Source organism: Lactuca sativa, chromosome 3 (genome assembly GCF_002870075.4).
Source record: "Lactuca sativa cultivar Salinas chromosome 3, Lsat_Salinas_v11, whole genome shotgun sequence".
NCBI lineage: Eukaryota > Viridiplantae > Streptophyta > Magnoliopsida > Asterales > Asteraceae > Lactuca > Lactuca sativa.
The window spans coordinates 46,439,950-46,465,152 of record NC_056625.2 but is presented as its reverse complement, the minus strand read 5'-3'; the positions used below and the strand labels follow the sequence as shown (position 1 = coordinate 46,465,152).

General features: G+C 33.1%; 2 protein-coding genes across 2 annotated transcripts; one reads left to right on the top strand and one right to left on the bottom strand.

Moving 5' to 3' along the window:
- Positions 1 to 11,089: 11,089 nt before the first annotated feature.
- On the bottom strand, positions 11,090 to 13,001 carry LOC111909075 (berberine bridge enzyme-like 8). The gene has a single exon (XM_023904862.3). It carries the CDS (start codon positions 12,881 to 12,883, stop codon positions 11,246 to 11,248), a length of 1,638 nt encoding a protein of 545 aa, XP_023760630.1. The 5' UTR covers positions 12,884 to 13,001; the 3' UTR covers positions 11,090 to 11,245.
- A 1,562-nt stretch (positions 13,002 to 14,563) lies between these two features.
- LOC111909048 (uncharacterized) lies at positions 14,564 to 15,972 on the top strand. Its single transcript, XM_023904844.1, has 2 exons — positions 14,564 to 14,624; positions 15,296 to 15,972. The coding sequence occupies exons 1-2, from the start codon at positions 14,564 to 14,566 to the stop codon at positions 15,970 to 15,972; spliced, it is 738 nt and encodes a 245-aa protein (XP_023760612.1).
- Positions 15,973 to 25,203: the final 9,231 nt, after the last annotated feature.

Below are 25,203 nucleotides of genomic sequence, written 5' to 3'. Positions count from 1 at the left end.
AATATTATATAACTCAATAAAAGAAGTATGTTATACCACGCAACCTAAAGCCACAAAACAGAATTGAAAGCAGTTGGTATCGGTTTTCTTAATGGCTGTGAAGGTATTACGATTTGTTCTTTGAAGGTTATGCAAGAAAATTGGTAGTTGAGAAAAGGTTCTTTCGCTGTAACTACTCATTTTCAATACCGATGATAGTGCTCTACAATCATCACACAAATGCAATATGAAACAAATGCAATTATAAATAGAAAATATTGTATCTCTACTGATCAAAATTCATAGTTTAACCTTTTAAATTCATAGTTCAACTTTTTGAATTCATAGTCAAACCAGTTCATTTCATAGTCAAATTTCACTGACCGACATGACAATACTACAGAATGTACTTGTCTGCATTTCATAGTTCAACTTTTTGAATTCATAGTCAAACCAGTTCATTTCATAGTCAAATTTCACTGACCGACATGACAATACTACAGAATGTACTTGTCTGCATTTCATAGTTCAACTTTTTGAATTCATAGTCAAACCAGTTCATTTCATAGTCAAATTTCACTGACCGACATGACAATACTACAGAATGTACTTGTCTGCATTTCATAGTTCAACTTTTTGAATTCATAGTCAAACCAGTTCATTTCATAGTCAAAAAGAATTGTCTGTAATATGATTTCTTCTATAAATGGGTGTCACTCATTATGAAAAATTTAACTGAGAAAGTAACTCCGATTTAAAAGAAAAAGAAGGCTAATGGCATACTGCAATTGTGGAGGAGAACGTATCGTTAGGATTTCGGGTACAACTAAAAACCCAGGAAGATTGTTTTACGCTTGCCCATATTTGGTATCATGTTGTTAACGTCATTCAAATTTAAACCCTCGTGTTTACATCATAAATTTTTTTTCTTACTGTGAATATTAAATTTAACAGGGACCAAAATGCGGGTTTATCAGTTGGGTTGATGAAGAGAAGGACCAATCTTCTATGGTAATAGCTAAAGTAGCTAACTCTAATAAGCTCTTTCAATCAGAAAATAAGAAGTTAAAGATAGCGTTGGTTTGTAGTTGGGTGTTGTTCTTGGCAGTTCTTGTTTACAAGTTGTAAGCTTTTCAATATTGTTTTTATGGTTTTGAAGTTGTTAGGTCAATAAATTGTTGTATTTGTAACGTTAAAACAAATGTTGTAGTCGTTCTTATGTTGTATGTATTGATAAGTAATTAGTAGGTCATTAATTTGTTGTAATTGTCGTAGCATTATATTTTTTGTCATCCGTTGAGTAAACTGTAAAAATAAACTAATAATGAAATCCAACATTAATTTATATATACATTTATATAATCCAACTACATAGGACCAAGACTAGACCCCCAAATAATTTTTGCCATCCGTAGACGGAACTCTAAAGCTGCGTTCTTTGGGTCAATAAGAACACGTATTGGTTGACCTGAAACCAATTGCTCCATAAACATACAAACAAAAACACCGCAATCTCCCAAATGACTACTTTGTTGGGGAACATTTTCTTCATAAATGAATTACATATTCAATGGAATCCTTGGGATGTTCCTCCGGGCCCAATACTTAATCTTGTCCAAATAATTTGCCACCTGACGTTCAAATTTGGAAAAGATTCCTTCAGATTTGAATTTTTCATAAGCCCCTCTACCAAGACTGTCATAAATATGCACTTCCATTGACGCTAATCGTAGTTCCCCAAATAGCCAATGATTAGGGGATGAATGAATCGGCAATAAGACATGTATAAGGATCAGAAAATAAAATTATGTTTATTTACATCACAATACAAAAACATAACAAAAAAACGATATTATTTTCAATATAAACTATTAAGTTTACCGTATCAACATTCCACCAAACAACCATGAAGTTGGGGTACGTAGCAATACCAGCCATAAACGCCCTCCAGTCCTGTCCTTCTTCCAAAGCGTGAGAAACAAAAAAATTTGGAGGCATTATTATATGTCGGTCGCTCTCAAACCGTCTCTCCATCAATAGTCGGTACCAAATGGTTATATGCTGCACACATGATAGTTTTGTTATTGACTAAAAAACAATTAACTTTTAAAATAATTAATTAACAATTAATTTACCGCTGACTCCAACCATCCGTCGTGTGTATGCCCAAACAATGAGCTCCAAAAATCTCTATCTAACACGAAATTAAACAAATGATGCTGGACATCATATGAATGCAATACATAATTTTGGATGACAGCCTCACCGCCTGCTACGTAAGGTTGCAGGCGCAACATGGAGAAGTCATGAGCAACACCAAAAACTGGAGGAGGAATGGGGCTTGTTGATTTGATATCAACCTTCTTTTTTGTTCTTCTTTTTTGCTTCGGTGTCGTGTGCAACTAAAAACAATATTCAAACGTTTAAATCTATATCTTTCAGATAATTCACATAAACATAAAATCATTAGTTTATAAATAAAACGAATACCTCGGTGTAAGGAGGGCACAAATATTGTGATGGTTTTCGACTCCTCGGTTTATCGGGTGTAACTTCTTTGTCATCATCATCATCAAAATAATCTACAATTCCCGTTATTATTAGTTCGTCTTCGTCCGGCACATCATCATCAAATTTGTTCCCTGCATTGTCATTCCTCTCCTCCCACTCCTACATTAAAAATAATACTTTATACTTAATAACGAAATACACATAATTTAATAAACAATAATATCTAAATAAACAAAATATTTATATTAATGTAACTATAAGAACCTCTTTAACTTCACTATAATCATTTACATCAAACACATCATCATCAAATTTGTTCCCCGCATACTCATTCCTCTCCTCCAACACCTACATTAAAAATATAACTTTTTACTTAATAACGAAAGACACTTTATTAAAAAGTAATTATTAAAATCGTAAAGGTAACATCTATAACAACCTTGTCGTCTTGAATATCACCAAAAACATTTTCAGTTGTATTGTTTTTATTCATCACTTCATCTTGCACAACCTATATTTTCAAATATAAAATATGAACACAGGTATTCATATATGTTAATAAAATTTAATAAATAATGTAGCGTGTAACTAACCTGTTCATCATAATTTCTTTGTGACACTGTCGGATCATCAAAAATAATGTCGTTCCAAAATTGTTCATTATTCACTTCTTCAACAAAAACCTCTGTAGATTGTCGGTTCATAAACACATTCTGCTCCAGTGCATGTAGTCGTTTCAACACCTCGTCTAGCTTGTGTTTCCCACTGCCCCGACCTCTACCATGAGAGCGACCACTGGACGACATACTAGACGAAGATTCGTCTTGTCTCCTAAAATGGTCCCGTATTGGGGATGGAACTGCTTTCCCTTCACCATATACATACTCTTGAAATGACATATAATAAAAAGATGTCATCTCACCATCACCCGGTAACATGTTTTGTCTTGGTGGTAGCCCCTCCTAAAAAATTAAACATATTAAAAATGCATATAAAAGTATAATAATCAAGTTTATTAATAATAAACGAAATATTTTTAAACCCGCATCTTTGACCAAATCTTGTTCACGTCAACCCATTTTAATTTTTTTGTTCCACTCCATCGTTTCATCCGAGGCAAGTCTTTATTTTTTCTCGATGCAAATCCACATGCACGAACAGCCGGAATCATCTCATATATCCATATCTACAATTTTTTACAATTACAGTAATAAAAGTTAAAATTAAAATAAAAAACATAACAATAAAACAATTTAAATATAAGAAAATTTTTATACCCTTATTGTAGCCGTAAATCCTGAGACGGAGTACTTTAAAGTTTGACCACGCTCAGAAAGTGATAAATAGTTATGTATTTTGTTCCATGTATCCTCAAGGTCAACATAAGTAAAATCCCAGAGATAGTTACCCCAAGCGAAGCTAACAAAACAAAAAAACAAAATTGATTATTATATAAATTATAACTTTAATAAAATAGAACTTTTAACTTAAACAAAATATACCTGTTCCAGAGATCCAAATTTTCAGCCAAAAAAAACCAATCTTGTGGCACCCGATCGTTAACTTCTTTACCCAAAAAACCTTCACACAAAATGTATATCAAACATACTCTAACTGCATCAAGGTCGTCAAGTGCTAGGAATGTTCGATTTAAAATTAAACGTTTCAGGTCGCCGATTTTCACCGAACTATTAGTATGGTTCGGAAATAGCCGTTCACGCAATAAACATCTTTTTTTTACTGCTTATTAATTTTTCCGACCCTTTTCTCCCAATGTTTTTTGGATACTCCCCAAAATTGAAGCCGGTAATCAAACAAAACTCTTCCAGCCCATAAACCATTTTCGTATTGCCTACTCAAAAATATAAACGTTTTATTCCATCTGGAGATAAAACAGGATCCGGTCGGATCTGATGAAGGAACATTTTATGAAACAATAATGCGTCCCATTGTAAACGAGGGACATCAATAAAATAACCAAAGACGGTATCTCTGAAAATAGCACGTCGGGTATCATCTAAAACTTCAAATACTTCTCATATGTTACCGCCAGAGCCTTTTAAGTTCGCAAAGGCTTTCGTATTCATTAAACTAAAATCATGCTGCAAAAAAAACACAAAAACAAATTAGATAACTAAAAAATATTTTTTTTTAAAATATATGATTACGAACTGCAAATACAATTTCTTAATTACTAATATATATATTTCCGATAAAAAACAATAACATACACATATATAAACAATTTTCCAAGTTATACAACAAATATATTTACGATAGAAAACAATATCATACATAATTATATAAACATTTTATTAAACATATTTTCAACTTAAACGACAAATATATCAACGACAAATTTTCAACTTAAACAAATTTTCAACTTAAACGACAAATATATAAACAATTTTTATCTTTCTAATTAAAACTAACATTTTATAACCATATAAACAAAAAATTTAAAAATAAAACGACAACCAAATTAACAATTTTGCAAGTTATACGACAACTTTATACAAATTTTCAACTTACACGACAAATACAAACAATTTCTAACAATATATATATATACGACAAATTTTGAACTTATACAAACGTTATACTTATACGACAAACACAAACAATTTCTAACAATATATATACGACAAATTTTCAACTTATACAAATGTTTTACTTATACGACAAATATATATACAAACGACTATTTTGCACTTTATATAAACAACTATACGATAAGAATATACAAGATTTCAGGTTATACAACAACTAAAAAAACAACAAAAATAACAAGTTGTAAACATTATCTACGCAGTCTCTACTTGTCTCTACTTGCATTTAAACTTCAAGTATATACTAAAAAAATAGTAAAACTATCAAACACAACAAAATTATCCTTTTTTAACACTAAATAATACAACAAATGATAAAATAAATAGATTGTTAACACTAAAAGAGTTAAAATCTAACCATATTTGCGGGATTGTTGACGTAATCCTCTATTTTCTTCAAAAACTAGCCAAAATTCCGAGAGAAGCCCAAAGTTAGAGAGAGTTTTTGTGTAGAGAAGGGTGAAAAATGGAGAAAAAAAACGTTTTTATACTCAAAATCGAGGGCATTTCGCAGATGAGAGCCATTTCGCAGATGGACCTTCTCATCTGCGAAAGTACAAGCACCTAAAACACAGCTGTGCTTTAAGTGCTTGTACTTTCGCAGATGAGAAGGTCATTTCGCAGATGGAACCTTCTCATCTGCGAAATTGGAGGCTATTTTTGTAATTTCGATTTTTTTTGGCTATTTTTGTAATGCAATTAGTGTAAATAGCTATTTTTGTCATTTTCTCTTAGAATAACTAGAATAATAACATATCAATAAGTTTTAAACAAGCCTAAATTTAATTAGGTATTATTCTATCAAAATATTCCACATATAACTTAGATAATCCAACAACATTATTCTATTAGAATATTATGAATATTACTTTTGTAAAGAGATAACATATAACATTTTTCTAGTAGAATATTCTATATATACATATTATTTTCAAGTATTATATTAACTTATTCAATTGAAAACCTAGAACATTATCCTGTTAGAATATTCTAATTATACACTTATGAAAACACACAACATATAATATTATTCTATTAGAATATTATATATCTACTTAATATAACATAAAATATAGAATATTACTCTAAAGAATATTATACACACAAAGTTTAATTTTAAACTCATATGATATTACTAACATTACATTACATAAACTATAACATTACATGTATCATTCTTTAAAATACATAACACAAATTGAATATCAACATTATACATCTTATTTTCTAAAATTACAACTATATTGTCATATATACTTGTTTTATACTCTGTTGGCGCGTCTTTGATCAGTTGATGAGTTATCTGACAAGGTACCATGAACTACGTCTTTTTTTTGCCTTTATCTATTTTTAATGATAGACCTTGTTGTGCATGCTTTCTTTTAGGATCAAAAACTCATTTTTCCTTTTATTTGATAATTCCTCATTTCACCTACATCAAAAAAATAAACCATACTTTTGTTAAAATAATAAAACTAGAATATAAACAAGAAATAAAAAAAATGTTCAAAAAGTGTTGTTTCCAACAAAATCAAAATGTCTAAAATCATATATTAAACATTACTTAAGAAAGTGTACAAAACATGTTTTTTCGAACAAAATCAGAATGTCTAAAACGTACAGTATATTATGTATTACTTAACAAAAAGGTTGAAAGCAAGTTGTTTCGAACATAATTAGAATATGACACAAAATTTTACAATATTTCACATAACTTCATAATATATCAAATACTTTTAGACTATTACACATTACTTCACCGAAAGGTTCAAATCAAGTAGTTTAGAAAAAAAAAAAAAGAATTTAGACAGCAAAACCTAAAACTCTATTTGTATTGTATCGTCTAATTAAGTAACGCAATAACATTTGAATTTAGATTATACTAATAAGAATACACAGAATATCGAAATTGAAAAAACTTTATACTAAATTTATGCCAGAAGATAATCAATCCACATAATACCTTAAATAACTCATATATTGTCTTCATTGGAATCACAATGTTACTTTGTTTAAGAACTTTTTTTTGAATCATTTATCCTTGACTCGGTTACTTCTTCAAATCAGAGTAGATAAGGCTAACTATTGTTGTTTTGAATCAAAATCATAATTAAAATTGCTAGATGAAATCATAATAATTAGAATCAAAATTAAGGATAATTTAAGAGCATGTAGAACAAAACTTCTTGAATTGTTGTTGATTTATAAATCAGAATAACTATATCATAAACCCTAGTTACGTAAATCATAAAAATTTTATTACCAAGTTATAATTTAAATATAAACAAAATCAATACCTTTTTGTGAAGTGGGGAATGATCAGGTGTATAATTCGAATATGAATCTATATAATGAGGCATTTCTGTGATTTGTTTGATTTTTTATCGTGTTGAAATCTGAAAATATATATATATATATATATATATATATATATATATATATATATATATATATATATATATATATATATATATATATATATATATAATCACGAAAAACGTGTTGATTCAGAAATAGTTGAAAATCGAGCTTGATGATTATGTATTCTAGGGTTTTGAGTTTTTACAATATCACATAATAGCAAACTTAATATATAGAATTTTATATTAAAACACACATTTCAACTCATAGAATAACAAGAATATCATGTAATAACATTTCATAATATGTAGAATATTCTACAAGAACATACATTATAATAATTAGAGTAATTAAAATATAACATAATAACAATCAAGAATATATATATATATATATATATATATATATATATATATATATATATATATAAAATAAATATCAATACAAAATATACAGAGTGTTCAAATAAATCATACATTACAATTTAGAACATATCTAAAATTATACTAAAACATACATTATACTTCATAGAAGAATTGGGATATCACATAAAACATTCCAGAACACGTAGACTTTACTGGAATTATCAAGTTCATGATGGGGATCAAAGTTGTTATAATAAAGCATCACCAAAAAAATTGTAGAATGCTATATTTTGGAATTATCAAGCAACATAATATTCTAAAAATATCAAGTTTATGATGATGATGATGATCAAGGTTTGTATTATTAAGCAACACATGTTATCTATAATTATCAAGAAACATTAATTTGTTGGAATTATAAAATCCATACAAAATTATCAAGAAAAAAATTAGGTTTGAAAAGAAATTAGGATTTAGGAGATATTACAAGATAACAAATTAAAGGAGAAGAAAGAACCTGTCAATTTCTTTTACACGGTGAAAATAGATCAAAATTAGAATTAGAACACAAATTCGAACGAGATGTATCTGAAAATTGATTGAATCGATGAAGTCTCGATGCAATCACAATTTTATCTTGATGAAGTCTGAAAATATATGAATCATAATCAGCAAGATGAAATTCGAAAAAGATGAAATTAGAATCAATTTTTTATGGAGTTAAATGCATGATAAAAGCATGACATTCCTGATTGTTCAAATCATAAATATATTTTAACCATGACTATTATTCTATGAAACATTCACCAGACATTCAAAAAAACCATACCAACTGTTCAAAATTAAAAAGATAACCAACATTCAAACAAACAAAACACTACCATGTCATACATAATCAAAGATTTCTAAATCTTCCAGAAATTTTATTCACATCATTTTAATGTGTTCCTTGCATCGATCAATTCCCTCACCATTTTTAATGAGCCTCCTTATCAACCATTCCTTATTCCTTTGATTTGTTAATTTTTTTTGTTCTTGTGCTTGTTTATTGTATGTATATAATACTTTGCAGCATACATGTAACATAAAATATGTAGCTTCTTATTCTATAGAAAACCTTATTTACCTAAGTCAAAATTCCACATTTCCACTTACTTACATGTTACCAAAATACTTTTAGATCTGTCACATTAACAATACACCATAATTGGTTATAAGTTCCTTGGATTACTAAAGCAAGTTCATCCTACTTAAAAAAAGTAACTTTGTTGTAATGTATTTTAATAAAATTACATTATTTCTTATTTTCCAAGAAAAATCATACACTAATCAGTTATCGTTACATACATATTAACCAGAAGACTAACAAAATATATGTTCTTAAAAAATATCTTAAATTAACAACAAACATTAATCATTGTAGCATTCTACTAATATTTACAAGCATAAAACCCAGAATAAATATCTAGTAAGATATAATGTTGTTAAGTCAATCGAATTTGAAACAAGTTAACTCAGACTAATTGCAAACATAAAAAGTCAATAACATTCTAAAGCTTTACAACAAACAGGAGATTCCATTAGTTACCAAATCATGAAAAATAAATCAATAATCCATAGATTCATAGAAATTGAAATCTTATAGAAAGAAAAATCATATAAACATTGAACTCATAGAAATCAAACTCATAAAAAATAAACTAAAGGATATGTTAGTTTCATCTTACCCGATTGTTGAAATATTCATTCTTGATGATCATAATCAGAATAAAGAGATCCAAAATCAGAGGTATTCAAGATTTGGTTTTTAGAAGAACCAGAATCAGTTTCTTAGGGTTTTATTGAGGGGTTTTGGAGAAAAGTATCATAATTAAAATCGCAATCGATTTAATGATGACAGGAAGATCAATGCGAAGCAAAATCAAAATCAAGAATAAGAGAAAGTTGAAAGATATTCAGTTCTTCCATCGAGATTGCATATCACGAAGAAATATGATTTTTAGGGTTCGGTGGTAGGTGAGGGTTTTTCCGGAGCGTGAAGAATGAATAAAACTGTTTGAATCACAATTGCAAATCAATTAAAAGTAAATTTACGTTATCACCCCTCCGTGTTTTTCACTAATCCTAAAGTTTGAAAAATTACATAAATGCCACCGCCTCTTTATGTTTTGTTTTGATTTAATCTCAGCCATAGATCATGGTACTTGAATGGTTTAGATTTTGTCCTCATATCTCACAAAATATGATTGTCTCAATTGAACTCAACCATATATATATATATATATATATATATATATATATATATATATATATATATATATATATATATATATATATATATATATATATATATATATATATATATATATATATATATATATATATATATATATATATATATATATATATATATATATATATATATATATATAAAGTTGATCCATAGGTATCCGATCCGTTGTATAAAGAAACATATTATTCTCTATGACGTTGATATTTATCCATATCATAATTACAATATAACACTTTGTAAATAAACTAATTTCCCACGTCGACAAGAGAGAGTTTATGTTTGTATGCATGCATTTTGTTAAGGCAGTGGAGTAGCTGTACCACATATTTTTTAAATAGTTTCATCAAATCTATGATATATTCTGAAAAGATAAATATATTGGAACTAATTATATCTGCAACAATCTTTGGATAAATTAAATATTTTCTTATTTTTTGTTTTTATAAATCTTTCTATATAATTAAATAGTAACATGTGTGACATTTAATGCTTATTTAATAATATTTTAATATACTAACATGATATATGTTATCATTTAATTGAGTATGATGATTTATAAAAATAAAAATAAGATAAATTAAATATCATTCTATTTTTGATCTTACAAATCTTCCTATCTAATTAAATAGTAACATATTTAACATTTAATATTGATTTAATAATATTTTAATACTATATATATTATCATTTAATTAAATATAAGGATTTATAGAAATAAAAATAAAAGCATATTTAATTTCTTATAATAAAGAACACATGCACATTGGTCATTGCAAAACTAACCACCCTACATAATCATGACCCACTCGTTCACCTACCCCATTAATTACATTTATGAGGATTGTTAGCATGCTAATAATTAATTTTATAAAATCAAGATAATGTTGCATTTTTAAGATAGGATAGAAGTTTTATATTTTTTTTGGAACAAAAGAGAAGATTTAATTAATGCATGATCACTAAGTAGGCAGTAAAAGAAATTTGACTTATTCATTTATAACGTCGGAAACCATAAGAAAAAATGGAACGAAACTAACAAAAAGTAAAACCTGTTGGTAGTTTATTCACGACAAAGAAAAATTAAAAATTTAAATTCATACTTTGGATCTTTCTTCCATCGAGGAGTTTCACATGTCGGAGAGAGGTGTTGAGAAAACTGGGATACTTTGTGGGTGCCTAAAGAAATTCAACGGATCAACTTTGGCCTTGATTCGAATCAACTTCTTGAAATTATCCCTCTTCCAGTACCTTTCACCCCACAGACTTGCTTCTTCATAATTATCACTTCCAACACCAAAATCAAGATCATTGTAGTTGAAATATGCCTCCCTCGGATTCTTTGACACATAAGGCGTTAATAACTCATCCAAACTTTGAATCCATGCTATCCTCCTAAGTGATACAGGGGTTGTGTCTGAAGCTTGACCATTAAAATTAACACTCTTGAGAATTTGTAACAAGACTCCAGCTCTATGCGGATATGGAATTGCTGTCTCTGAGAAGTCGGCAATCCTTCCACCAAAAGGATTGATCATAAGAAACGCTGATTGGTCGTTTTCCATGAGCTTTCTCCATATCTTTTTGAGCCCACTTATGGGGATTGGTTTCCGTACGTAATCGGATTTACTTTTGTTGTTAATCTTGGCTATGGCTGATCGGTTCGTGAGAATCTCAGTTGGGGTGGAGCTTGGCAATCCCCAGAACACAAGGGTCGACTGCACCATTTTAATTTCTTCACAGATTTCTCGTGTAACACCAAGCTCCGGAAACTTTTCGTCCAGCAATGGAAGCAATGTGTCGGTTGTGCCTTGATATATTCCTTCGAACATAATTCTGACGGTTTTCTTGGTAGTGTTGCCGATATATTCACCGAACACCTGTGTTCTCATGTGTAAATTTCTATCAATAGCTGGTATAACGGTTTGATATTTATGGAAGAGTTCTGTTGCCCCTTGTTCCAAAGTTTTATTCAGTAAAAAGACAGTTACTTTTTCTGGAACTGCAACCAACCTCAGCTTCCATGCAAGAACGATTCCGAAACTGGAAGCACCGCCTCCTCGAATTGCCCAAAACAAATCTTCGCCCATGGACTTCCTGTCAAGAATATTTCCATTGACATCCATGAAGCGAGCATCCAGAACATTATCAGCAGCAGTACCGTATTTCCTCAACAGGTTTCCATAGCCACCACCGCCCATGTAACCACCAACACCCACTGTGGGGCAAACACCTGCCGGGAAATATAAGGTATCGGTTTTCTGAGAAATAGCGTAATAAAGTGCACCAAGTGCAGCCCCTGCCTGGACCCACGCAGTCCTGTTTGCCACATCCACGTCTATAGACCTCATGTTGGTGAAATCAAGCATAACAAAGGGAACATCAGCAGTGTATGAAAGGCCCTCGTAGTCATGGCCCCCACTCCTGATCCTGAGCTCGTACCCATGTTTCTTGGCACAGAATAGAGTCGTTCGGACAAGTGTTTCATCTACTGGTGTCACGATGACTGATGGCTTACGAGTGGAAGGTTTAAGGAATCTAGTGTTTTGGACATGCACTTGCCAAGTGGGTAGGAAAGAAGCATTGCGAGAGGTAAAAGTGACTTGAGATATGGAGGTAACATTATTGGAGTGGGATTGTAGGCAGCCTACGAAATCTTGAGAACCTGGTGTAACCTCAAGAATGGAAGATAATGCTGCCCATGAAACAGAAAATGAAAGAATTAAAATAAAGAGGAAGACAGAAGAGTTTAGTTGAGACTTCTTCATGTTTTGGTGAGTTTGATTTTATGACTCTGGCATATTTATAGACTTCAGAGAATAGAGATCATTGCAGGTGGTGAATACAAATAGGGTAGGTAATAGGAAGCTCCATGGCAATCTTCAAATCCTATGGCCTATGGGCACTCTTTGAAATGTACTCACTGACATAGGAGTTGTTTTTTTCTTATTTTATACTATTAACATTTCATTTTTAAATAATTGTTAGTCAAAGAAATTTATTAAAATAAAATAAAATTTATTAGTGTTTACTATCGATATCAATTGAATATTGTTCTGTAATCTTGTTAATAATATGATTTTTGAAAATGATACTGATTTTTATTCATATATTTCTTATATTATATTTATTTTATATCATAATATGAAAGAATATTAATCTGAGATTTTAAATAAATAGAGAACCTAATTGAAATATTGTAATAGATAATATATAAATTTTTTAGCACGGCAGATACTATACAAATGATGGTCTAAATTGTAATATAGTGCGAAGTTTGGCGATAGTTAGCGGGTCAATATGATTGTTACGTAACATGCGTTCACACCCAAACACGTGATAAAAGTCTTGATAAATAGTTTTTAGAAGGGTTAACCAGTGAATAAACGCGGAAAATTCATATTATTATATGAATAACTTTCTGCTTTTGAATCTTTGAATAATTTAATTTTAGAAAAAATTGTAAAAATGGTCTGTATGTTGGTAAAATTATATGGTTTTGGTCCAAAAAGTTTAATAATATAACAATGGTTCAAAATTGGATCTTTTTATTTATTTTGATCCGTATTCATTTAAAAAGACAATTATGCCCTTATGATTTATATTTTGTATTTTTTTAATTGTTGAAATACATAAATTAATTTAATTTACATTTTTTCGAAAACAAAAAATCCACTGTACTCCTTTTCCCTTCCTTGTCTACAACCTTCATCAGAAAACACTCCTAAATCATCGGCATCGTCAGCACCAGCCTTCCACTACCGACAATATTCTGTATCGCCTTTCCTCCCTCCTTGAACACGTCAATGCATTCTTTTCTCTACTTCCTTGATGAGTGTAGAATTGTTATCCCCAACATCTGGCCTGCCTCCTACACATTCCTTCTGTGTAAGAAAACAAAGAAATTTTTTGTACTCTAAATTCCTTGTACCTCAATTTGAAATCAACAACGAAGCTCAATAGTGGTGGATTTGAAACCGTGAAGCAAAATCAATTCACCACAAACCCTGTTTTCGATCTTTCCTAACTCAATGTGGGTGTCGCTTTTGAAGAGTTTTCACCATGGATTTACAAGTGCATGTGTGTCGATTTCAAGGTTTTTTTTTCAATCGTTGATGAAGGACGTCAATCTTCGTTACAACAGTTAAAGGAAGACAAAAGTGGCAACATAGAAGACATATGATGCAGGTGGCGATAGAGATACAAATTTGGATCTAGAAATTCTCCGTCTCTATTGTCTCTTTCTTATGTTGGTACCACTTTCAGACCTGTATATAAACAAGCGTTGATTGACCCACCTCCAGTCCCTCCTTACTTCACCCCTGCATTTTCCAAATCTATGGTACACAAACCCTAGCCACCGCATACCTGAATAAATCTGCATCTTTACGGTAGGGTTCATCTTGATGGTGATGATGTAGGTGGCGGGAATAAAGAGTTTGAAATAGATGGAGGTTGTAGGAAGATGTTCGGTTGATGTGGTGTTAGTCTCCCGATGTGATGACAGTGGTTTTTTGTATTAGTGTATATATGTTGTATTATTTGTATAGCCCATTTAGTTAGCCCAGTTTGTTAGAATAGCTAAACCTAGCCCATAATCTTTGTATCTTGTATCTATTTATTCTTGAATGTTTCGTGAGCTAATCAAGGGAAAATATCATTCTAATATGGTATCAGATTAATTCCCTCTTATTTCTCCCTCTCGATCCTGCAAGTTGTCAGACCTCTATTTCTTCTTTCCTACCCTCCTCATCTTCTTGCATAACTTCTTTGTCTATCATGGGTACAGACGCCTCAAGGCACTAGCACATCATCAAAAAATCAGAAGCCATACGGTGTCTCAAACAACAAAACCTTTATTCCTTTGATTTTGGATCTTAATAAAGTAAATTATGACGGACGGAGAGAGTTATTTGAAACCCACTGTCATGGTTTTAGTGTTCTTGGTCATCTAGAGGGTTCATCTAAACCCACTTCTGCATCCGATGAAGATTGGTATAGCCTTGATGCTATGGTCAAAAGTTGGATCTATGGCACCCTTACGTAGTCTCTCCTCAATACCATCCTCAAACCCGGTGCCACCTCCAACTCTGTTTGGGTAAGCCTTGAAAACCTGTTTCGTGATAATAAAGATACTCGCTCTATTGAAATTGATAATGAATTACAAGCCATAACTTTAGGTGACCAATACATAGGTGATTACTGTAAAAAAATCATTACTCTTTCTACTCTCCTCGCCAATCTTCAAAACCCAGTACCTGAAAGAACTTTAGTTACTCACCTTCTCAATGGTCTTTCACCCCAGTATGAACCAGTTGCTCTAATCCTACGCCACAGAGACCCCTTCCCTTCATTACTCCAAGCCCAATCAGCCCTTGTGGCCGAGGAGCAACGCCTCAAGAGAACTCGCCCAAAACAACAACCATCGCATACTGATAATGCCTCCTCACCGACGGTTCTCTACACTGCCGATCAGACCCAATGCTCTAGTGGTTCTCGTGGTGGTCGCTCATCATGTGGCGGTCGTAATGCTCGTGGTAGTCATCCATCTGGTAATAATCTCGCTACTCCCTCACAAAACCAAATACCTCACTACCCATGGACTGTTTCCCCATTGTGGCCACCATACACTTGGGCTAATCCCGCCTACTGGGCCACCTACCGACCCGCTAGACCAACTCACTTCAATCAGTATCGTAAACCAGCCCCACAGCAGCCTCACGATGGCCTTTTGGGCCCCAGTCCGTCGACTCCAACAACACCACAGGCTGCGTTTCACACCACCAACTCACCTGGTCTTGCTACTCCGCAACAGTTGCTCCCTCCAATGACACAAGACCAACCTACTGGCTACTGATCTTGCCCATGCATACAATTACATGTCTCTACATGACGGATCTGATGCATCATGGTACATGGACACTGGAGCTACTTCACATCTTGCCTCTAGCCCAAGTAAACTTTTTTCTGTTAATAATAAGAAGCACATTAAATCAGTTTTTGTTGGCAATGGTCACTCTATACCTGTCACTCATACCGGTTATTCCAAACTGTATTCACCTCACCGTCCCTTACACCTTCACAATATTCTTGTCACACCTAATATTATTAAAAATCTAATTTATGTTCGTCATTTTACAACTGACAATCTTGTTCCATTGAATTTGATCATTATGGTTTTACTGTGAAGGATTTGGGCACTTTTCAGGTCCTACTTAGGTGTGACAGTTCGGGTGATTTATATCCAGCTCCTCCATCTTTTCAACCTCCCGTTGCTCTTCTCTCAGACAACACCTCCTTGTGCCACAAGCGTCTAGGTCACCCAAGCGCTAATGTTCTTAACAATTTAATTTCAAATCATGTTCTTTCATGTAATAAAACATCTAGCTCGTTTAATTACCAAGCTTGTCAACTGGGAAAACATATTAGATTACTGTTTTCTAGTTCTATTTCTCATGTTTCTAGATGTTTTGAGATTGATCACTCTGACTTATAGGAATCTCCTATTCCTAGTACTAGTGGTATTCGATATTACATTTTGTTCTTAGATCATTACTCTCATTTTCTTTGGGTTTCTCCATTACGAAACAAATCTGATGTGTTTAGTAAATTCTTACATTTTCGTGCTCTTATTAACAATCAATTCAAATTTGAAATCTAATCAAATTCCTTACCTACAACAACCCCATCGAGGATAGCCCCTCACACACTCACTCTTCACCTCTCAACAACTAGTCCTCATTCGAGTCGCTTTCCACTCACTCCTCCCCAGCTCCATCTCCTCTTCATAGGCCTTCATCATCCTCACCATCAACAACATCTTCCTCGTCTAACCATCCCATTCCGACACCAAGCTCTCCTTCTCCACCCCATCATCCCTCCCACCCAATGACTACCCGATCTCGTGTCGGCATTCACAATCCCATTCAACGCCTAAATCTCCATACCACTACCGAATCTCTTCTCCCTCGGTCACACCTTCAAGCTCTTCAAGCTCCTAATTGGACCATTGCCATGAAAGATAAATTTAATGCTCTTATTACTAACAAAACATGGCTAATTGTGCTGAGGCCTGTCGGGGCCAATATTGTTCATTCTATGTGGTTATTCAGGAAGAATTATAATGCTGATGGGTCTCTCGAGCGCTACAATGCTAGATTAGTCGCTAACGGAAAAAGCCAACGACCAGACATTGATTTTGATGGGACGTTCAGTCTGGTGGTCAAACCGACTACTATTCGATCTGTTTTGAGCATTGTCGTGTCTAGAAAATGGCATATTCATCAACTTGATGTAAAAATGCTTTCCTTCACGGTCAACTGAATGAAACGGTCTACATGCATCAACCTCCAGGGTTCAAGGATTCTAATCACCCGGATCATGTTTTCTTGTTACAACGTTCCTTATATAATCTGAAACAGGTACCTCGTGCTTGGTTTCAACGATGTGCCACTTTCATAACCACAATTGGTTTTCGCCACAGTCGTTGTGATTCTTCACTACTTATTTTTTGCAGGGGCTTAGAGGTTGCCTATTTACTTCTTTATGTGGATGGTATTATACTCATCGCATCTTCCACAGCTCTCATACAACGTGTCATTACACTCATGGCCTCAGAATTTGCCATGAAAGACCTGGGTGATCTATCTTTTTTCTTGGGTATTGTTGCAACGCGGGATGATACAGGTATTTTTTTATCACAACGACAATATACGTTGGAACTATTGGAGAGGGAAAATATGTCAAATTGTAATCCCTGTCGCACTCTGGCTGATACTCAGTCCAAACTCGACCCTACAGGTGAACCAGTTTCAGATCCTACTTTATATCGTAGTTTGGCAGGCGGTCTGCAGTATCTCACTTTCACTCATCCAGACTTATCTTATGTGGTTCAACAGATCTGCCTATTTATGCATGACCCACGGGAACCACACTTCCATGCTTTAAAGCGCATCTTACGTTATGTTTGTGGTACTCTTGATCTTGGAGTTCAGCTTCATCCATCATCCACTACTGGGCTCGTTTCTTACTCTGATGCTGATTTGGGGAAGGGGGGAGGAGGATGTCCAACCACTAGACGCTCTGCTAGTGGTTATTGTGTATTTTTAGGCGACAATATATTATCCTGGTCTTCTAAACGCCAACAAATTGTCTCCCGGTCTAGTGCAGAAGCAGACTATAGAGGTGTCGCAAATGCAGTTGCTGAAACTTGTTGGCTACGAAATTTAATGCAAGAATTACACTCACCATTACAAAAAGCAACTATTGTCTATTGTGATAATGTCATCGCTATGTACTTATCTACGAATCCTGTCCAACATCAACGCACCAACCATATAGAGATAGATATTCATTTTGTGCGAGACAAAGTTGCAACTGGTCAAATCTATGTCCTTCATGTTCTTTTTAGCCTCCAATATGAATACATCTTTACCAAAAGACTTCCCTCGTCACTTTTTACGGATTTTCGTTCCAGTTTGAGTGTTCAGTCACGTCCTCCCGCTCAAACTGCGAGGCATATTAGTGTATATATTTATATTATTTGTATAGCCCATTTTGTTAGAAAAGCTAAACCTAGCCCATAATCTTTGTATATTGTATCTATTTATTCTTGAATGTTTCGTGAGCTAATCAAGGGAAAATATCATTCTAATAGTTTGATGGCGGTATCAGGGTGGTTTATGGAGGTTCAAGTGAAACTAATATAGTAGGTGTCAAAGGAGAAAAAAAAAGTAGGGCATAAAAGTTGAGGTTCGGTAGATGGTGGGCCGACTGGAGGTAGGGTGATGGTGTTGTTGAGAATTATGAGAGAGAGAGAGAGAGAGAGAGAGATTGGGGTAAGGGTGTAGTATTTTCTTTTTCTTTTTTATTTTAATAAAAATAATAAGAAATTATATAAAAGAATTTAAAAAGAATTATATATGGGCATATTGGTGTTTTCAAGTTGGGTGTGGGCCATTATCACACAAAAATATTAATCATAGGGACCAAAATCACACAAAGTATTCAAAATTAAACGACTGACGTACCACCAAACGTTTTAGATCAATACCGTAGAATTTTGACAACCACAATGACCATTTTACAATTTTGTCATAATTTTATTTTTGAAAAGGTAAGTACTCTTGAAAAATAAGCCTTTATTTAAAATTGGTGATTTTTTTAAAACGATTATTTCATTTTGCAAAATATTTTCCTGTGAAAAAACTAAATAAAAATCTTTGTTTTTTTTCCAATAATGTAGTGTTAGGTGGCTAGCCATTCATAATATAATTTTATGAAGAAGCTATTTCGTAAAATAAATGCTTAGCTTTCAACAATTAATTTTAATTAAATTGTTACATTATGACAAAAGTTTATTTTGATAACTTTGTGATTAATCATTCTAGGTTTGTAGATTATTTTGAAACCTTTTAGATTCTGTAAATTTTTTTTTGAAAAACCTAAGAATTTAAAAGAATTCAATTCTATCATGTGTTTTGTTTGATAAGAAAGGGAATGGAAATCAATTATGTTCTTTTCCATATTTTTTTTGTTTGAATTGTAATCTTTGTCCAATAATTTGGAATGCAAAATAGTCAATAACAAAATTGTTATTAATTAATAAATCTAACATTATCAATCTATAACAAATCTAATATTATATATGAAAATATTACATATATCATGATTACAACACTTACACGATTTTTTTGTGATAGTTGACTATAAGCAGCACTATTGTCTTTTGGTTTTCGGTGTTTCTCACTTTCTCTACATGGGTGAAGGTGTTTCTATTTATGGGATCACAATGAACTTCGATGAAGGCTAGTCCAGGTTTTTTAAGCGAACACCGATTTCAAATGTATGGTTTTTCCTGTGCGTTTTTTGGGTTATTTCTTTGCATGGTCTGTAATCAACTAAAAGGTAATCATAAAAATAGGGGATGGATCGTGAACATGTTTAATTTGTTTACAATAGCAAGAAGGATAAATTAATACCATACATATATAGTCTAAGTCTTAGGCTCATAGCCTTCTTAATGTCCACAATAAATTCTAAATTCTATGCATGTCTTTAAGTTTTCAATTTGAGGACATGTCAAAAGATGTTTAGGCAATGGAATGACTAGTGAAAATACCTAAAATTGATTCATTTTAAGTAAGTAATTCATTACATTCCAATCAAACGTCCAAAAGCAATTTAAAATCAACTAGTTAAATACCAAAATTTTAACAATATCAAGATTATGAATACTACGGACCCAAAGTCAAAGGGGGTTTAATAACTTATAGACCAAAGACAATGATGTAAAAATCCATAAATTTAAACGAAAAGGTTTAATAACTCATAACTCATACAAGAAGAAGAGGTCTAATAATCTCTAATCCAAAATCAAAAGGTTTGATAACTCATAGTCAGTACCAAATAATCCAAGTACTTCCAAAAGTCGATGTGTGATCACCCATATAAGATGTGTGATAACCCATATAATGAAACCAAAAGAGTATATAACCCATGTAATAAAGGGTTTAATAAACACCAAACTCATGAATAGTATGCACATAACAACACCTTTAACCTTTATCCATTAAAATAGGTAGAGCTAACAATTAGTTAGATAAGAGATCAACATTATAATTACTCTATAGATCTCCTAAATGCTAATCATGATTAGAAAAGATTGACAAATAGTGATAATTTCTCAAAATATAATAAAGGATAATCCTTCAACATATCACGCAATGTACGTTTGGCCATGAGTAGATGTGGGGTGTGCGACCGCATACGACTCTTGTCGTTAAGGGTTTGAAATTTTAATCTGTCACTAATCTGTAATTAATCCATTGTTAATCCATTATTACTTTGTCACGATACGTCAATAAACTGTCCCTGTATGCTGTTCCAAAAAATGTAGGATCCCTTTTTAATTTCCACATAGTGCCATCAAAATCAACATACCATCCCTGATGTGATGCAAATTCATGTAATCCCTATCCGTGTCAATCTGATAGTCCAAACTCTCTAAAGTATAGATAGGTAACTAATCTGGATTCATGAATAGTGAGCACACAGGATAACCCTCAGATTTTGTCCATTATACATGTCGAGTAACATTCCAAAAAACAAGGTAAAAGTTTTCATTTTCAAGCCAAATCAAAACCATATTCGTTTACATTGTTCTCAAAAGTAGAAATCATATATCATAGTGTCCCAAATCATGCATTTACTTTCCCACAATCATCTGAAGTACCTGAAACAGTAAGTCGAAGCTTAGTGAGTTCCCCCAAATTTACTACCACACAAACATATAACAACATGCATATTGGGTCCAAAGCTAACATACTGGATTACCCCTAAGTCCATAACATGAGTCTGACTTGCCTTCCGGACAACAACTAATGCTTGGCTTACTCCCGAGCCTACATCATAAGTCTGGCTTGCCTTTCAGGCCCACGACTTATGGCTGGCTTGCTCCCAGGTTTGTTGGCTTCTGCACAAAGCAGCATCGCCTCAACCCAACCATACTATGTTGACATATACATAACATATAACACATACCATTAAACAAATAATCATATGACCAGTCAATAGACTCACATGCATATCTACATATCACTATCGTATAACAACATCCCATATACCAGGACTCAATTATAATAGATCAATACAACATAACATCTTTTAAACTAGGATATATGATTCAGTGGGCATGCATTGGTGCCTTTGACCCAACAAGTACAATGAGAAAAACTCACCTCTTAGTATGAAAAATAGCTTATCAATGTTGCTCTGAATACGAACTCTATCAATCACTTAATCAACAAACAATAATAAAATATCAGTCCACAGATCAAAATACCCAAAATACCCAAAATACCCTTAGGTCAAACTTGGTTAAAGTCAACTGTCGAAAGTCAAAGTCAACATAGCTAGTCGCCACGTCGTGGCCTCCTTGGCCACGTCGTAGCCACAAATCGACAAAACTGGCAGGAGTTGACCAAGTTACCACGCCATGGTAACCTTCACCACGCCATGGTGATAAGTCTGGGAAACTTAAACCATTAGGTCATTTCCTTTAACTACAAGATCTCTAAAGCTCAGACCTGGTCCTTCCCAAGGTCTTAATGGGTAAAGTTTCAACTTTAACCCTCAAACCCCTCCATAAACGAAAGTCCTAACTATAACCTCAAATGGCAACTTAATGCATCAAGACTCATATTAAGCACCCAATCCTTAGAGTTTCACCTTAAAATTTTCCAAAAAGATTTCATACTTCTAAGGGACCTTAAAAATCATGGCATTATGGACTTGCATTCTGAATGCATGCCTTTTCCATTTTAGGTAAAAAAAAATAGGGTTTAATGACCAAAACCCCATCCATGACATCAAAAATCGACTATAATTTAGATCCAATACAATAAATGTTCCATTTAACCTAAAGATTCATAAGGTTGCAAACTTTATGAGATTCCATTACTTAAATCCATCGAAACATGGAAAAATGGGACAAAATCCAAAGATCTAGCAACATGGTAAGAAAAATGTTGAATCTTGGACACTCACCAAGGTCTAGGAGATATGTTTGCTGGAGAAATAATGTTTTCCAAGTAACCGCCAAATGAAGAGCTTTCCTCTCCTTCAAAAATCACCAAAAAGCACCAAGAATGAACTCACAACTTCAATAGAGGCCAGGGCTTCAGTTTTTGAGGTTGGGAGGAAGATGGAGGCACCCTAGCCTTAATTTTCTTTATATAGGGTCTAAAACCCCGAATTAGGGTTTTCACTAAAACACCTTCCACTTCATGGTGTTTCATTTAAAACACGCAATCTAAATCGCTCTGCCATGTCGTGGTGATGCTCCACCACGTTGTGGCCACCCCAAATAAAGTTAATACATAAAAGTTTATTCATGTCTAGAACATATGTTACTATTCTCCCCCACTTGAATTAGACTTTGTCCTTGAAGTCTTCAAGTACAAATAACTCAGAGTAGTGTTGTCACACCCCGAAACCGACGGTGGAAACGTTCCGGGGCGAAGGACGTCATTCGTAGTATCACAACCATTGTACATAGTAAACATAGTAAACACAACCATTACATTACATAAGAATATTTACATTTTTTTACTAGCATAGAAAAAATAGTTTATATACATCAACGTATAATCAAAAGTAAAGAAGAGACTTCTATATACTCCGTCTTCTCCAAAAGTAAGCGAGATACCTGTCTAACATGAACCTGAGAATACAAGCAGTTTTAAAAATATCAGCATAAAGTTGGTGAGTTCATAAGCATGTTTTGTAAGGAAAAACCGGTTACCAAATCTTGTGATAATACTTCAGTTCCATTGATAAAGATTTCAGTAAATATCGAAAACCATTATTATTTAGTTATAAATACATATGCATGTTTTCCCAGAAAATCCCATATTTTCTAACGTGTTTGTCGATTTCCATGTTTGTCGATTCCCATACGGTAAGAAAACCCTGGTTACCACTAGTAAGTATAGTAGTTGTACTACTTAAGATAAAACCATAAGTTATGTCCCTGGATTACCCTCCAGTAAGTAAGTAGGTAGTTTTATTACATAAATAAAACTATAGAAGAAAGAAAGTAATCTGTGAACAAAGTTAGTTTATACGTAATGTGAGTCGTACAACCATACTAATTTGACCCTTGACCTCCTTGACGTTCTTCAGGCGTCGTACGATTTCCAAAATTTGTCACCACAGGCGTGCCCGCCTAACTGTAGCTAGCAGTCTAGGTGTGGGATTTTCAGTCCTAAATAGATCTATCCACAAATTTCACGCTCTCCCTCTAGGAGACTCTGGTTATACTACCGAAGAGGATTTATAGGTACCCCGTAGGGCATAGCGAAGATAAGTCTCACAAGCTAGTATTAACTAATTCATGGAGTATTTAGCTGTTATCAAGTTCCGAGGTCGTGTGGAACAAAGTAGAGTATAAATAATTAAACACAAGGTAATTATTTAGTATGATACTCTAGGTTAATAATGGATAAACTAAATCAGACATAGTTTATATATTGACTTTGCATGAAATTAGGATCTGAAAGCAAGTAATGAAGATCCCAAATTATTCCCATAATAATTTGAATGGTTTGATAAGTTCCTATGTTGTTTAGAAAACTATGTAATTATATTTAGAAAGCATCCCTTATGCTCTACATAGTACAAAAGGGATAAAAGTATCTAAAAGCTTGATCGAAAATCGTTATAATTACATCAGTTTTTGAATTACAAAATCCTTTATGATTTGCTTGTATTCCCCCCCCCCCCTGAAAACATGAAAAACTCAGAAAAGTGTAGGGGTATGAACTCACCTAACGTGGGTGTGCCGGGTAGGACGCTAGGTGTCAATTTAGGACTTGAACACATGCGAGGATCCTATGTAACATGAAGTGATACATAATTGTATCTAATTAGTCATTAAACCACTAATTAAGCAAGTAAATACACTCTAATGCGTGGAAACACTTTATTTCAAGTGTTAGGAATGATACGGGTTGCATCTAAGGAGTGTATGGTCTCGTTAAGGAGTTTACTCTTCAAGTGTAAGCCCTTAGGGGTGTTTATGGTTTCAAGACCATATCCCCATGAGTTTACAGTCGTAAACTCATGGGAGTGGTGTTATTAGGTTTTTAAAGGTCTTATCTCACTCAAGGAAGGGTCCTAGGGTTGAATCAAAGGCTATGGAAGTGATTGGGGCTTGAAATGGACCTTAAAAGGAGTTTACGGTTTTTGAAGGATCCATTGGTGAGTTTACGGTCGTAAACACATGAGTTTATGGCCGTAAACTCATGTTTGTCACTTTCTTGCATGTTTTGGTGCTTCTAGGGTAAGCATACAAGGTTCTAGTCACTTATTCAAGCTATAGAAGGTGTTTAAGGGCACTTTAACACCCTAAAAAGTTGTTTACGGTTTTGGGACATTCCCAAACTATAAACTCATGTTTAATCCTATTATTTCATGTTTTGGGGTTCTAAGATCATTCATGCAAGTTTCTAGGTCATAAGCCAAGCATTGGAAGGGTTTTGGGGCATCAAAACCCCCTTTTAGGGTGTTTACGGTTTTGGGATGCTCC

Coding starts and splice junctions, on each gene's coding strand:
- LOC111909075 (XM_023904862.3), bottom strand. CDS start 12,883: ATGAAGAAGTCTCAACTAAACTCTTCTGTCTTCCTCTTTATTTTAATT.
- LOC111909048 (XM_023904844.1), top strand. CDS start 14,564: ATGGAGGTTGTAGGAAGATGTTCGGTTGATGTGGTGTTAGTCTCCCGA. Junction 14,625..15,295: donor CTCCCGATGTGATGACAGTG/GTTTTTTGTATT, acceptor CCATAACTTTAG/GTGACCAATACATAGGTGAT.